Source organism: Heteronotia binoei, chromosome 21 (genome assembly GCF_032191835.1).
Source record: "Heteronotia binoei isolate CCM8104 ecotype False Entrance Well chromosome 21, APGP_CSIRO_Hbin_v1, whole genome shotgun sequence".
NCBI classification, from domain to species: domain Eukaryota; kingdom Metazoa; phylum Chordata; class Lepidosauria; order Squamata; family Gekkonidae; genus Heteronotia; species Heteronotia binoei.
This window is the reverse complement of record NC_083243.1, coordinates 172,850,638-172,867,227: the sequence shown is the minus strand read 5'-3', so window position 1 is coordinate 172,867,227 and position 16,590 is coordinate 172,850,638. Positions and strand designations below refer to the sequence as shown.

At 42.2% G+C, this 16,590-nt stretch overlaps 1 protein-coding gene across 1 annotated transcript in view; it reads left to right on the top strand.

Annotated features, from left to right (window-relative positions):
* The first annotated feature begins 1,394 nt into the window (after window positions 1-1,394).
* The window catches only part of FNTB (farnesyltransferase, CAAX box, beta), a 38,525-nt gene continuing 23,329 nt past the window's right edge, over window positions 1,395-16,590 (top strand). Inside the window, exon 1 of the mRNA XM_060261370.1 lies at window positions 1,395-1,627. Within this exon, the coding sequence (XP_060117353.1) occupies window positions 1,508-1,627 (120 nt within the window). The 5' untranslated portion in view covers window positions 1,395-1,507. The remainder of the gene's footprint in view (window positions 1,628-16,590) is intronic.

Sequence of the window (16,590 nt, the reverse complement as noted above, 5' to 3'; positions counted from 1 at the left end):
CCATAGATACAGAAAGCAACAACAGTGGCAAAAATATGCTGCAGTCTGCTAGGAAATCCTCAGTTATATAATGAAACTTGTTCTAATTGCGCTGTTATTAATAGTGGCAAGGTTGGCCCTTGCAAAACATTGGGCAATGCCCTCAGTCAATGACTGGAGAATCCAGCTCTGGGACTATTTTATACTTGGGAAAATATCCTCTTACAGTTCTCCAGCACACACTCCCAAATCCCAGGAAGTCTTCGTGAAACTATGGTTTTCGATTGTTACATACCGCTCTGACCTTGACATTATGCCAAAAAACCAATTTTATCATAATCTGATATTTTCCTAAAAGCAATGACACCCCTTTACTGCGTTTTGGCTTTATTGTGTATAATTTTGTGTCCCCCCCCCCTTTCCCCTTCACCCTCCTTTTCTGTAAAGTTAGTTCACCGTTTGTTCTTTAAGATGAGCCTCTTTTGAACATGTCAGTATGTATTCTCTAGGTAGGGAGTTTATTTTGCAGCTTTATGTAGATCATATTGTATCTACTTTTTGAACTTTCCCTGCCTGAATCTGATCCTAGGATAATGGTATAGATGTGTCTGAAGAAGAAGAAGATATTGGATTTATATCCCGCCCTCCACTCCGAAGAGTCTCAGAGCGGCCTACAATCTCCTTTCCCTTCCTCCCCCACAACAGACACCCTGTGAGGTGGGTGGGGCTGGAGAGGGCTCTCACAGCAGCTGCCCTTTCAAGGACAACCTCTGCCAGAGCTATGGCTGACCCAAGGCCATGCCAGCAGGTGCAAGTGGAGGAGTGGGGAATCAAACCCGGTTCTGCCAGATAAGAGTCTGCACACTTAACCACTACACCAAACTGGCTCGGGGGGGGGGGATTTAAAGGGTTAAGAGTTTGTGAATATTTGTCTGCACTTTTTATATATCTGAGTTTTTTTAGTTTAATAAATAAAAAAGTTAAGAAAAAATTTCCCTGAGGAAGAAGCTTGTATTTTCTTAGTCTGCTTAAACATTTCTATTACCCACCACGGTTTGGTTAAGGTACCCAGCAGAAAGAAGTGCCAAAAAAACAGCAAAGCAAACTTCCCCCTCACTTCATCGCGCATGAAACAACCCGGTTTATGGAGAAGGAAGATATCATTATACATAATTCTGTAGCCAAGGTCTGAGCTGGGAAAGCCCTCCAAGCCAAAACAGGACGTACTGCGTCAGAGAGAAAGCTGGGGATTCCCTTAGGACAAGCTACTCCAGGGGCTGTCCAGCCTCATAGTAGATTCTCACATGCAGCCTCCCCTTTCATTCTATATAGCTCCACTGAGAGACAGCGCCACGCAGCGGCCGCAGTGAGTTATTGACTGTCTCCCCCGCTTCCACGCGGATTTCTACGGAAGGTAGCGGCGCTCTCGGAGGCTTACTGTCCTCACCGAGTTGCCGTAGCCGGGCTGTACCCGCTGCTTCTCGGTGTGCCGGGGTAGTCGCGCGGATTGCGCGACTCTCCCTGAATCATGGCGGCCTCCGCTTACACCCACCCGGGCGCTGACAGACGACGCCACTGCCGAAGCATGGAAGCAGGTCGAGAGAGACTGGAGGACGACGGCGTTCAGACCCTCACTTCGGTTGAGCAGGTGAGGTTGGGAGACACCGCCTCTCCTTTGCAATGGGACTACAAGTCCCATCGTGCACAGCGCATGCTAGTGGGGTGCTGGGGGGGGGGATGGTTTGGTCGATTTCTCTAACAGGTAGAGAGTGATGCATGGTCGCATTGAATAGTTGTCGTGTATAGTACCTCGATAATTGTGTGTACGCGCGTGCGGGGAGGGAAGAGGGGATGCAAGGTTTTGTTTAAAAATACTTTGCATGTATCATCGCATCTTATGCTACCTTAAGTAGGTTCTTGCCAACGGAAGCTCATGTGATCCAGGTCGTTTCGAAATCCCACCGCGTTTTCCGTTGTTTTTTTTCCTGTCTGTGCTTGCCAGTTATACATACCGTGAATGATCAGCTTTCACTTAAAGTTGCGTGAACTGCCTGCCTATCCGGGATTATCGTTTTACTACATCTTCTATCGTAGGAACGTGCCCAGGAAATGTGTTAGAGAAGAGTTCTTCTTTGGGGAAAATGTTATATCCTGATGTCTCTCAAACAAATTATACTCAGAAACCTCTCTAATTTTTTCCTTGTGGGACTGCCTTCCCTATTGCTTGTTTGATCCTCGAGAAGCGGTTCAGAGGTTTTTATGTACAGTACAAGTGCATACATTCTAGGGTTTTAGGTAAGAAGCCATGAATTGATGTACATAGAATACTCATAGCAGAACTTTTGGCTGCTGTCCTCTCCTTCATCCTCCATCTAGCATAAGTTTACTGCAACTCCCAAGGAACATCCTTAGTTCCTTAGTACCAAAGTCACCTCTTGTTTTTACAAAAAGAATTTCTAGTGGAGACAAGGAATACATCTACAGTTCGCTTCTCCATCTGTGCTCTTTTACTAAAATGTATGGTTTTAAATGTGACTTTGATATCTTTATTTTATGTTAGGCTGGAGGTGGTGCTACGCAAAACTTTATTTTTCTGATACAATGCAATCCTAAGGAGAGTTACTCCGTTCTAAGCCCATTGAAATGAATTGGCTTAGACTGGAGTAACTCTTCTTAGGATTGTAGAAGAAGAAGACGATATTGGATTTATATCCCGCCCTCCACTCCGAAGAGTCTCAGAGCGGCTCACAATCTCCTTTACCTTCCTCCCCCACAACAGACACGCTGTGAGGTGGGTGGGGCTGGAGAGGGCTCTCACAGCAGCTGCCCTTTCAAGGACAGATGCTCAGAGTGGCCTACAATCTCCTTTCCCTTCCTCCCCCACAACAGACACCCTGTGAGGTGGGTGGGGCTGGAGAGGGCTCTCACAGCAGCTGCCCTTTCAAGGACAACCTCTGCCAGAGCTATGGCTGACCCAAGTCCATTCCAGCAGGTGCAAGTGGAGAAGTGGGGAATCAAACCCGGTTCTCCCAGATAAGAGCCCGCACACTTAACCACTACACCAAACTGGCTCTCTTGTACTGTATAGGTTGCTTCTAACTTCATGATGATCATGATCCTATGAATGAATGACCTCCAAAATGTCCTATTGTTCAGGACTTGCAAACTGTGGGCTAAGGCTTCCTCTTTTTAAAATTGTATTCTTGTATATTTTAGGTGTGTGTATCTGCACCTGGAAGTCATGTTGACCTCTGGTGACTACTGGGGGCCTGGAGGATATTCAGAGAGGTGGCTGGAAGCCTGCCTCTGTCCTCATGGCTGGGACAGTCTTCCATCCAAGTACTAACCACAGTTGACTCTGCTTAGTTTCTGAGATCTAACAAAATCAGACTTACCTGGGCTATCTTCCTCTTTTCTTGCTGCCTTTAACTTTACGTAGCATTATTGTATTTTCCAGCGACTCTTGTTTTCTCATAATGTGACTAAAGTACAGTAGGCTCTCAGTTTAGTCATTTTAGAGAGAGTTGAGCCTTGATTTGATCTAGAACTCACTTGTCTTTTTGGCAGTCCACAGTATTGTAAAATTCTTCCCCAGTACCACATTTCAAACAAATCAACTTTCTTCACTGTCCAACTTTCATACTCATACATAGTAATTGTGAATACTATTGTATGAATTATCTTGATCTCAGTCTCCAGAGACACATCCTTACACTTAAGGATCTTTTTTAGTTCCTTCATGGATGTCCTTCCAGTTGCCTTCCAATTTCTTGACTGCAGTCTCCTTTTTTTTGTTGATGATGGAGACAAGGAATACAAAATTGAACAATTTCTGTTTCTTCATATTCAACCTTAAAGCTGTGTAATTCCCAATAGTCATTACTTTGTCTTCTTGATTTATTTGTTTATCATATGGCAAAATTACACACAGAAAACGTATAGTAATACAAAATACGTCTCTGAGTTGGTGCAACCGAGCATGCAGATAGGTTGAATTACACTAATACTAATATCTAAATTTTCAATCAATTCAGTTGCAGCTGAATTCCAAGAACTCCATCGCACCTTCTGGGAAAGCATGCCATTTGCATTCCTGTGACAGATGAAAAATAGTTTGTTGGGCTTCGCTGCAATCGCATTCAGGCCCTGGTATTTTGCCCTATTTAAACAACAGGTCTGCACAACTGCCAAAACCTATTAATATTCTGTTAGCTGTCTTCCATACTTTATGTGACAAGTTTAATCCTGTGGGCCTGTCATTGGTGTTTATCAAATGATGAATATTGGTTAGAACTGACTGTATCCATGTTTGTGACCATTCATTTCTTAGAATGAAATTTTGTAATTGCAGGGTTTGTGCAGACCTTATTGCTGGGTGTTGGAACTTTAGTCTGGGCCGTGTCTTTGTGAATAGGCAGCTCCCTGTTTTAGATTATCTTTCTTTATTCACAAAGAATAGCATTCTGTTTTAGATGGAACAACATTGGTAGCCAATACGGGTTTAACATGCCGACTGATGGTTCTTGTATTAAGTTGGAGATCAAGTTTGCAGACATGAGGACTGTTGAGCCACACTGAAGCACCATATTCTGCAAGACTATAACCAGCCCAAAGCTGAGCATCTGACAGTGTAATCCTAAAGGGAGTTACTCCAGTCTAAGACCACTGAAATGAATGGATTTAGATTTCAGTAATTCTCCTTAGGATTGCACTGTAAGAGAGCAAACCTAAGGAGGTCTACTCTGAATTCTACTGTGGTCTATTCAGTAGGGCTTACTGCACAGTAGGATTGCACTGTAAGTGTTGTAGTCACGCACTCAAAGTTGTATCACATAATTTTTGGAGGATATTGTTTCACATGTGTATTTTTGCTGCTACATTGGTATGTTGCTGTTTATAGCTCAAGGTCCTGTCCAGGGTAATGCCAAGGTATTTAGGTGTATGATTATGTGTAAGTTGGGTGCCATTAACGTAGACATTCAGTTCACAGTTGGCAAATTGTTATGAAAGTGGAAACAGGAGCATTCTGTTTTTCCTGAACTTGGAATGAGCTGCAGTTTATGATAGTAATCAGCCAAAGTTTGAGGAAGAAGAAGATATTGGATTTATATCCCGCGCTCCACTCCGAAGAGTCTCAGTGTGGCTCACAATCTCCTTTACCTTCCTCCCCCACAACAGACACCCTGTGAGGTGGGTGGGGCTGGAGAGGGCTCTCACAGCAGCTGCCCTTTCAAGGACAGAGGCTCAGAGCGGCCTACAATCTCCTTTCCCTTCCTCCCCCACAACAGACACCCTGTGAGGTAGATGAAGATATTGGATTTATATCCCGCCCTCCACTCCGAAGAGTCTCAGAGCGGCTCACAATCTCCTTTATCTCCCTCTCCCACAACAGACACCCTGTGAGGTGGGTGGGGCTGGAGAGGGCTCTCACAGCAGCTGCCCTTTCAAGGACAACCTCTGCCAGAGCTATGGCTGACCCAAGGCCATTCCAGCAGGTGCAAGTGGAGGAGTGGGGAATCAAACCCGGTTCTCCCAGATAAGAGTCCGCACACTTAACCACTACACCAAACTAGCTCTCCAAACTAGCTTGGAGGTTCCTAGTCAATATTTCCTCAGTCCTTTCAATAGATTTGTGCCTTATTGCAACCACCATGTCATTGATATAAGCAAACTTCCTGGGTATTGTCTTAGGGACATCAAAGGTGTATAGATGGAAGAGAACTGGAGTGAGGACCAAGCCCTGGGGTAAACTGTTATTCAGTTTCTTCTCCTTGCTAATTGACTGACCCATAATTACTTGGGAAGTTCTATCACTCGGAGGGCTATATAAGAGTCAAATAATGTTCTGCAGGGAAAAACAAGAACTTGTACAGCAGACCATCCCTTCAGACTGTGTCATAAGCAGAAGTCAGATCAATGAAAACTGCTGTCTTAAGACACTTCTGATAGTCTGCCTCAATGAAAGTTGTTAAACTGAGAACTGTGACAGGATCTTAATCCTGCTTGCTGTATAGGGACATATTTGTTAATTTTATTACTGGTTCTGTTCAGGCTTAGCCTCTCAAGGAGATTATAACAGGAGCTCAAGAGGGAAATAGGTCTGTAATTTTCTACCAGGAGTTTTGGCTTTCCAGGTTTCAGAACAGTAACTACCTTTTCTTTCTTGAATTCCCCGGGAGTCTTCCTGTTCTCATGATGTCACTGAGAAACTTTGCGAGCCATTTCTTATTGTATGTGCCACTGTTGATCAAGAACTCATTATGGATACAGTCAAAACCTGGTGCCTTTCCACTTTTGATATCCTTCAGTCTTCTTGATGTTCAGGTATAAGCCTGCTTTGGCACTTTCTGCTTTGGCACTTCATCAGTAGTCATTTCTTCACTATGTTCTGCCAGTAATGTGGCGTCATCTGCATATCCCAAATTGTTAATGTTTTTTCCACCAGTTTCACTCCACCTCCATCTATATCTAATTCAGCTTTCCTTATAACGTTTTGTGCATATAGACTGAAGATATAGGAAGATAGGGACATCTTTGTCTAACATCTTTGCCCATTGGAAAACATTCTGTTTCCCCATATTCTGTCCTAACTGTCACCTCTTGTCCAAAGTACAGGTTGCACATCAAAACAACCACATGTTGTGGCATATCCATTTCTTTTTAAACCAACTATAACTTTTCATGATCCACACAGTAAAAAAGCTTTACTGTCATCTGATAATAATAAATTTTAATTTATATCCCGCCCTCCCCGTCGAAGCAGGCTCAGGGCGGCTTGAAACACAAGCTGATTTTCTTCTGAAATTTTCTCCAGTAACCAATGTAAATTTGCATTATGATCTCTAGTGCCTCTTCCTTTTCTGATTTCACCATGCAATCTGGCATTTCTCGTTCTGTACATGGTAGCAGTCTTTGTTGTAAGATTTTGTGTATTTGAGCTAGACAGAGTAGAAAATGCCTGGAGATATGCTAGAATGCTGGATGTTTTCCAGATTTTTCTAGCTACTAGTGAACGGGTACAGACATGAAAATTATTTGAAGAAAAGTGGCAATTTAGTAGTATCTGAATGGTGCAAGTCAGAATGGCCAATTATTTATTCTTTTGTGTGCCTATATATGGTGGTCAGGGTTTCTTTTGTAGCAGGAACTCCTTTGCATATTATGTCATACACCCCTGATGTAGCCAGTCCTCATGGAGCTTACAGTAGGCCCTGTACTAAGAGCCCTGTAAGCTTTTGGAGGATTGGCTACATCAGGGGTGTGTGGCCTAATATGCAAAGGAGTTCCTGCTACAAACAAAGCCCTGATGGTGGTGATACCTAACTTCCTTCCTGTCTTTACAAACATCTTGATATCCACTCTGCAGTCACTTACCAGCTTGACTGTATAACTGTACTGTTGTAACATTCAAGACATTTATTGCTTTTATTGTGGTTGAGAAATATTTGATCTCTGGACCTTTTTGCTATTCCTGGATGAGCAACGTTGTCTAGTACATTAAGGCCAAATGACTGTACGAGTGGCACTGAAGCGGTTATACCAGTCAGTCCCTTGGACATGTTGAGTCTTGAAAAGGGAATGGCATTGCCATTCCTTGTTGTTCATAAGCAACTGAAGTGTACACATCAAAAGGTGAAGGGTGAAAAAAAAAAAAGAACAAAACTACAGAGACCAAGGCAGAGTGGGGTAACATCAGGCATGGGCCCCAGGAGGGCAAAAGGGGGAAAGCAAGGAGTTGGGTGGTCCTTGGTCTTCAGAGCAAGGTGGTGTTGTGTACATTTTTAAGTGTGGGGATTTGAACGAGGGCTTTAACCCCAGTACCGTGCCGCCCTGGCTGTCATAAGTGTGTTCTAAAGGATAATGTGCTAAATTGGTAAGTCAAATCAGCAGCTTCAGTTGTTAATAATAATAATAATAATAATAATAATAATAATAATAATAATAATAATAATAAGTTTTTATTTATACCCCGCCCTCCCCGCCAAGGCAGGCTCAGGGCGGCTGACAGAACATGATACCGTATCATGGTATGACAGTAACAGATAAAATCAATCAACAATATAAATACAAAATATAAATTAATTTTAAGAATAAGCTAAAATGGAGTAACTGAGAGCAAGGTTGTGATCTATTCTTCCTGTCAGTCATGTTTTCATACTGTTCAGCAGGTTTAACACTGAAGCATTTCCATTAACAGGACATGTTTATTCTTTGATTAAGAATATAAGATCATAATTAAGTCCCAATTCTGTCATATTTTCTACTGTTGAAATGGAAAATATCTTCAATATAAAGTCTTAACTAATTCTTCCCAGCCCCATGTCTATTATTTCCTGTCACTTCTCTACCTTGGCCCCATAGGATGACTATAAGACTGCTATCCTACAAGCTCCAGCATATGATCTAGAATGTTTGAATTTTTTTGCACATTAAGACCTGACATTAGACACAAGTCTTCCCAGCCCTAGTTTGTTCAGTGCTCTAATTACTACACTTCACTGGTTCTCCTATAGGTACAATTGCATCCTTATGGCCACCAAGTATACTGATAAAGTGAATACTTGACAGTCTTCTTAACTGTACTCAGAATACTTCACTGGTTTGCAGATGCAAAGGTCTGGAATATTGGCACATACTTCGAAATTAAAACAACACAAGTGTGTGTGCATGCCTAGTGCACTGTGTGTTTTTAGCGTTTGGTGCATGAACTCTGAGGAATTACTCTAAATAGCTAGTTAAAATGCAGCTGTGTTTTCATTCATCTCCCACTGTGGCTGAGAATTCATGATGGACTGAGCACTGTGACAACTTTAGCCTGCAGTAAATTAGTGTGTGGTTACTGAGTATAAATGGATCCCTTTGAAGGAGAGTGGTTGCTTTCCCAGTTCTGTTCCCATCCACTGTATACATGCGAAATAAAGTCCAGCTGACAGCTTTTTTCCCCAAACAAGGTTGGTAATATAGTTTTTCTACAGGAGATTAAATTAACAGCACAGTTTAATTAGGAGCATGGATTGATAAGTGTGGTTCTGTTACATCTTGGAGGTATGTAACTGAATACAGTACCAGTAGCGATAGGAAATAGCACCTGTAAGGCTTTCTTTTTTTGGCATGTTACTTAAAACTTTACAACATACACATTTTCCACATTAGCAGTGGAAATTGCTTGATAGAATTACAGGACTTGATTACAGCTAGTGGAGGAATACCAGTTTCCTGTTAATGGAAATGCTTCCTCCTTTTAAAGCTCAGCTGGCTGAACAGTGTGAACAAATTATTGGTTTTAGTCCTGTATATCTCCCATTCAGTGGGAAAAGCACGCCACAGTCTTGATTGTTCCATTTGCCAGAGCAGTGCTCTAACACAGGGGTGTCAAACTCATTTGTTATGAGGGACGGATCTGACATAAATGAGACCTTGTTGGGCCGGGCTGGATCATGTGTGTACCTATTTAAGATTAGGTAGCAGAAATATAAACTTCATAAAGGACACAGACAAACACAATTGAATATATATATTTTTAAACTTAAAATAAGACATGCTTAAAACAGTAGCACTATTAAAGGTGCTATCGTTGTATTTCTCCCATGGAATCCAGGGAACTGGACAAAGGAAGCTCTGGCTCTTTCCTTCCTTCCCCAGGGAACCAGAAGGGGGAGGAGTCTCAGCCAACAGAAAAGAAGAGAGGCTTGGCTCAGTAACTCTTCTGTGCGATTGAGAGAGCCTGGCAAAGCAAGCTCTCCATCCCTCCCCCCTTCCCACCCCAAGCCTCAGCCAATGGAGAAAATAGACACTTTGCTCTGTAGTGCATCTATGAGCAAGCCTGGCAAAGCAAGTTGTTATGCAGAAGGAAGCAAGAGAGAGGGAGAAGGAAGCGATGACAGCCAGTTGCTCGAGGGCCTGATAGGAGCCCTCCGGGGGCCTGTTTTGGCCCCTGGGCCACATGTTTGACACCCCTGCTCTAACAGACAATGCCTTGCCCAGAGATGCCCAATTAGAGTTGATTTTATACACACACAAAACTCCCATTCACTGCATTATTATGGGACACAGAGAGCAGAGAAGCTGTGAGAATGTGGGGGAAGCCAGCTTCTAAGGCTGTTGAGAGAATGTTGCCAAATGCAAAGCACATGTGGCTGGCATGCAGTTCCTTCTATTAACCCCCCTCCCCCCAAGTATTTAGGAAATAGTCTGAGGTTTGGTTGCTGCTGATTTCAGTACCTCTAGCTGTTAAGGCCAAAATGGCTGGTATTACAGTAATCAGCCAGGTGACATGATTGGTGGTTGGATTTGAGCTGCTTTGCTGGAGGCCTGAGGCATCTCTGAGGAATGACTGCTTATTACCTCTTTCCAGAATCTGACCTTTAATGGCGAAGAGAGCACTTTTTAAATGAAGACACTGAGGAAAGTACTGGAAAGGAGGGCAGATTGGCAGGAATGTATCAATTGTATCTTTGTTCCTTCAGTTAAGCTGAGCTGCAGAATGAGGATGTGAATGTAAACCTGGCTCTCCATCTTCCCCATAGGAGTCCTGGAAGATCGGTGTTATGTAAACTGACTGGAGGCTCCCATATATATCCCTTTTCTTGATTGGTAGTTTCTGGTGGGCTTCTGCTTAGCCTGTACTGGGGGAAGCAGGGCTGGCCCTTTAAACATTTTAATGTCTTAGCATGCTGTATGTTAAAAAGTAAACTAGGTGGACAGTTACGCCTCTGAGAAAAACATGTTCTCAGTTTAACCCATCCTTGAGGAGCCATAGAGCAATTAACAGACTCTGCATTTATTGCCTGTGACACTGTTCTGACATGTTATTGGCTTTACTGTTGTCCAACACAACAAATGATATCTAAACCAAACTGGTTGTTTTGTTAATTATACTGTTTGGGCATAGATTATGACTTGGTACTGTTTTGCATGCTTAATAGCCCACCAGCTATATGTAACTCTGCTCACTGTCCCCCATTTCATTGTCTGATGAAGTGTGCATGCACACAAAAGCTGACATTCTGAATAAATCTTTGTTGGTCTTAAAGGTGCTTCTGGACTCTAGTTTTGTTCTGTATTCAAAATAAGTCACACAAATGCTTCACTGAATACTGGAGCTCCTTTGTGTAGGCTTTCTTTTTTTGTAATTTCTTGAACTCACATAGACTTTCTTTCTGTTTCCCCCACCCTTGCTGATTCTGGTCCTTGGGTCCCAGTATTTGCTTTCCCTCACCCATATTTCCCCCTGTCTGTGGTCTAGGCCATTTTATTAACTATCCTCCCCCAAACCCTTCTGCACCAAAGTGATGGTTGGCATTGACTTGGATCCTATTTCTTATTTCTACCTGTATTTTCTTTTGTCTGTTGCAGAGGTGGTTCTGTGCTGAGGTGTGTGTTCCTTTTGCATTAGATGCTTTTGGGCCGCTTGAGATACAGCAGTCTTGCTAGAGTGGAAGTACAAACGGACAGAGGGACACACACTTTGTAGGACCACCTCATAAATGGATGAAGAGAAGTGGGAAAAAGGGGTAAGATCCAAGCTATTGTTACACATGATGCTACCTGCCACTGTATGGTTTTTTGGTGTTCATTAAAGACTTCCAAATACACAGGGTAAAAACACTGTTCTGGCCTACATTAAAGGTAAGGGAAAATCATGCTGTAACTACGGTATCAATCAGAATTTACGTGAACATATTTTAGAACTTTATGCAATAATAAGAAAAACCAGTAGTGGTTCAAGTTATTTCTGGAAGATAGGTTTCAGAAAGCGGAGTCTTCTGCTTGGCTGTTAGACTAGAGCATGGGTGCCAAACCCATAGGAGGGCCAGATCTGACACAAATAGGACTTTGTGGGACCACGCCACGTGTGTCATAAATGTAATGTGAGATATAAACTTTATAAAGGACACAGACAAATGCAATTCAATATATTATCTTTAAACTTAAAATACAAACATGCTTAAAACTCTTGGGATATTTTGTTTAAAATGGAAATTTGCAATTTTAAAAATAAAACATTAAAGAAAGAGCGCAAGGATTACAGCATAAACTGAAAATATAGAATGCTCTGAGCCTGGGAAAAGAATTAAATGGCATGGCAAGCTTCTCCTTCCCACCCCACCAGGTCTACTCAGATTGGCAATGGCTCTCCAGTGTAATATCCCCCTTTTGCTGTGGGCTTCCAGGTTAGAGTACTCGCTAGGTCAGGTCCACTGAGCAGAGACAAGCTGGCTCAAAGCATTAGCTCTTTGTTTTTCAATCACACAACTCCAGGATTGCAGCACAGACAAAGCTGCAAGGGAAATGTGGAATGGATTTTCCATTAGGTCTCTGGGATCTACCTGTCTGTCTGTCTATCCATCCATCCTCTATCCACCCACCCACATTTTCCTTGCAGCTTTGGTCCCTGCTCCAGCCTGCAAAGACAGCGAACTTCATCAACCTTGGAGCTTCAAATGGTGAAGACAGGAGGGGGAAGAGGGGAGAGAAAAAGTCATGGGGGCCTGATTAAAGCCCTGGGTGGGCCAGTTCTGCCCACAGGCTGGACATTTGACACCCATGGACTTAGAGGATCCTGCAAGGCCCCGTCTTGTTTCCTATATTGTTTAATATCTAACATGAAGCCACTAGAAAGGGTTCATCTGGGGATGTGCAGTGAGTTGTGCTCCATACATGAACAGCACTTAGCTCTATCCTTCCTTTCCATCAAGATCCAGGGAAGCTGTTAACGGGGTTAACTGGCGTCGATGCTGGAAGGTACTGGAGGAGGGCAAACAGACTGAGACCAAACAGAGGTGCTGTGGTTCAGGGATAAAGCGAAGCCAGGAACAGGTGTTCAGCTTGTGCTGGATGGATTTGTACTCTCTCTGAAGACATACTCACAGTTTAGGTATTCTTCTGGATGCCTCACTGACACTGGACCATAGGTTATGGAGGAAATCAGGACTGTTTTTCCAGCTTTCCTTTGTTTGCTGGCTGCAGCCTTCTATAGGCGTGCCTTAGTGATATGCAGCTTGGAGTACTGTCAGACAACTTAATGTAGGGCTCCATTTGAAAAGAAGCGGCCCTGTGGCGCAGAGTGGTAAAGCAGCAGTACTGCAGTACTGTGGTCTGAACTCTCTGCTCACGTCATGACCTGAGTTCGATTCAGGCGGAAGTTGGATTCAGCCGGAAGTTGGATTCAGCCGGCCCAAGGTTGACTCAGCCTTCCATCCTTCCGAGGTCGGTAAAATGAGTACCCAGCTTGCTGGGGGGAAAGTGTAAAAGACTGGGGAAGGCAATGGCAAACCACCCCATAAAAAGTCTGCCGTGAAAATGCTGTGAAAGCAACGTCAGCCCAGAGTCGGAAACGACTGGTACTTGCACAGGGGACCTTGCCTTTCTATTTGAAGATATTTAAGAAGCTTCAAGTGGTACCATACATAATTGCCAGGATGCTTCTGAGGATTGGCTGCAGTGAACACATTACTCCCACCTTCTGCCTGTTATGCTGGCTGCTATGGTTCTACAAACAAACAAACACAAGCCTTTATTGGCATGTATTAGATTATAAATAAGGAAAAAAAGAGATACAGAAATAACAAAATAAACCGGTTATATACAGCTATACATTGGATAATCGATCCTTGATTACCAGACTCAAGAATAAAGCAACCTTTTCAGTTATTTCAGATGACAAATCATTCCGGAGACGGCATAACTTTGCAGCATCTGAGCAACCTGTCATATTGAGCAGAATTGGGTCTAGGAACCTAAGGCATATAGTATCATATTGAGAGTACTAAAGAAAAATATGGGACGAATCAACTTGCTTTAAATTACATGTATAAAGTCATAATGAGAGTGGCATTTTTTTTAATATCTACCATAGGTAACTGCTGATGAGATAGTATTTTATCTGGCAAGAGTAAATGCTGTATGCAATTGTGGAACATGGAGAGTTGATAAATAAGAAGGCAGATGACAAAAATTGGGGAAATTCCAAAATTCAAAAGGGAGCAAGATGGTATGGTTCTTCAAGATGAATATGAAGTAGCAGTGATAAGTTTTAGAACCCTAAAAGGCCTGGGTCCAGGATACCTGGCATGCTATTGCCATTGTGTGTATAGTTTATGACCTGAAGTCAGTTATGAAAGCTTTATTGCAGGGACACCTCCCCCCCAACAGAAAAATCCTGGTGGTGGAAAAAAATACATGAACTTTCTTGGCATCTGCTCCTGATCTATGGAACTCATCCCCGGCCCTTTGCTCTATGGACAGTTCCTAATTTAGTGGTCTTCCAGCCCCAGGTAAAAACTTTTTTCCCTACTCTACGAAGGCCCTTTTTAGTTAAACTTTGCCTCTGGTATTTTTATATGCTCAAGAGAAAGGCAGGCTATAATGGCTGCTGTTCACTTCCTTCTTGTAGAGGCAAGATTTTCCCCTCTGTTTTACTTTCCCTTTTGTGACTGAGCCATCCTAGTTGTCTGTTTTCTTCTTTCCTAAAGAATTCTGGCTGTCCCGCCCTGTCACAGTATAATATTCTGACTGTTTCACTGTCATGGATGTCAAGGACATTGAGATCCTTCTTGAATAATTCTTCTGTGTATTCTTGCCACCTCTTCCTGATCTCTTCTGCTTCTGTTAGGTCCCTACCGTTTTTGTCCTTTATCGTGGCCATCTTGCACGAAACGTTCCCTTGAGTTCTCCAGTTTTCTTGAAGAGATCTCTTGTCCTTCCCATTCTATTATTTTCCTCTATTGCTTTGCATTGTTCCTTCAGGAAGGCCTCCTTATCTCTCCTTGCTGTTCTCTGAAAATCTGCATTCAATTGGGTGAATTTTTCCTTTTCACCTTTGCCTTTCGCTTTCCTTCTTTCCTCAGCTATTTGTAAAGCCTCATCAGACAGCCACTTTGCTTTCTTGCATTTTTTTTTCCTTTGGGATGGTGCTGATTGCTGCCTTCTGTACAGTGTCATGACCCTCCATCCACAGTTCTTCAGGCGCTCTGTCTATCAACTCTAGTTCCTATTATGAACCTATATAAACCTATATAACCTATTAACCTGTATAAAGTTCCTTAATTGTATATATTGGTACCTAGATAACTTCTCTGGGCTACATTTTCTTACACTACATCAAAAGGTATTCTTGACTGGATAGCTCTAAAATGTATTAACTTAGTTAAGCCATGTCTTAACCACATACAAAAAAATTGTCAGCTTGCCTTGCCATTTTAAAGTCAGGATGACCATTGGTTCCATTGGAGACATTAAAGGTGCAGTTTGTGGCCTTAATTTATCCCAAAATGTAATTAGTTCAACTCACATCAAATCAGTCACAGGTCTTCCTCTGTCCCCTTTTCCCCATCACATCCAGGAGATCATCTGTTAGATATCCCATGTCTAAGTCATCTTCCCTTATCCATAACAACATGGCCCCTTGTCTTCCTGCTTTGTAATATGGTTGGACATTTATTTGGCTGCCCTTTTTAATGTGATAGGCAGCAGGTTAAAAAGTGCAGAAAATAAAAATGTCAAGAGGAAAAGTGTCAAGTTAGATTCTCCTAGGACAAATAACTGCCCAGGGCTATTTTATTATAAGATTTATAGTACCTGCCGTTCCATAAAGCTTTTCAGTAGAAAAGAGAAATAAAATCAAGTAACTTGGTGCCATCGCTTTTGTTCTTGCTGTTTTTCAGGGCTATTACAATAGTAATTGAGTAATTAATTGCTGTAAACACTATAGTAGACAATTCTGAGGAACTGCATTTCTCAGTGTCTCATTCTAGGAGAAAGATATATCTCTCTTCAGTACCAATCTGTATTGGAAAACTGCTATCTTCCATTGTTGTTGTTGGACACAACTTCATGCTGGAGCACCAGAGACTGTGTCTTGTTCTTCAAGATAGATGCTTTCATGCTGGAGGCATATTCCTCCTCCCTCCCCACTTATGCATATGTTCTGTTTCAGTGCATGCGTTGACTTCTGCAGTGTCCATTCAAAGGATGCTGGAACCTTACTCATGCCGTGGCAGAAACTATTCTCTGTGGGATCAGCAGATGCTGATGGGCTGGGGTGAGAGTCTGAAGATCTGTGTCTTTCCTTAGGGATTCTTTCTGTATTCTTGGTTATGGGCTGCAAAAATTGAATCAGGAGTATGGTCAGCTGCCATATAACTCTATCCTGAGATGTTCTGTATTAAAATAGCTAAGATTTGGTTATCTGTTATAATCCATTGCTTTTTAGATAGATAGATAGATAAATTTATTGTCATTGTTCTCAACAAAAGAGAGCAACGAAATGAGGTGCTCTTCCACAAACATACCAACACATCAAACACACATATTCATAAACTATTTAAATACATCTAAAACCATTTAAACCATTAAAACCATTTAAATCATTTAAATCCATCTAAAACAGATAATCATTCATAAAACCATATAAACCATTTAAATACATCTAAAACAAATAGTCATTCATAACCCTGCATTTAACCTAACCACAGCACTTGGATAGAAACTGTCCTTAAATCTGTTTGTCCTAGCCTTCAACACTCTGAATCGTTTCAAGATTCTTTGTTGATTTGTTAAAAAAATGGAACAGTAGCAGCTCTCTTGCACTGATATCCATTTAATAAGAAT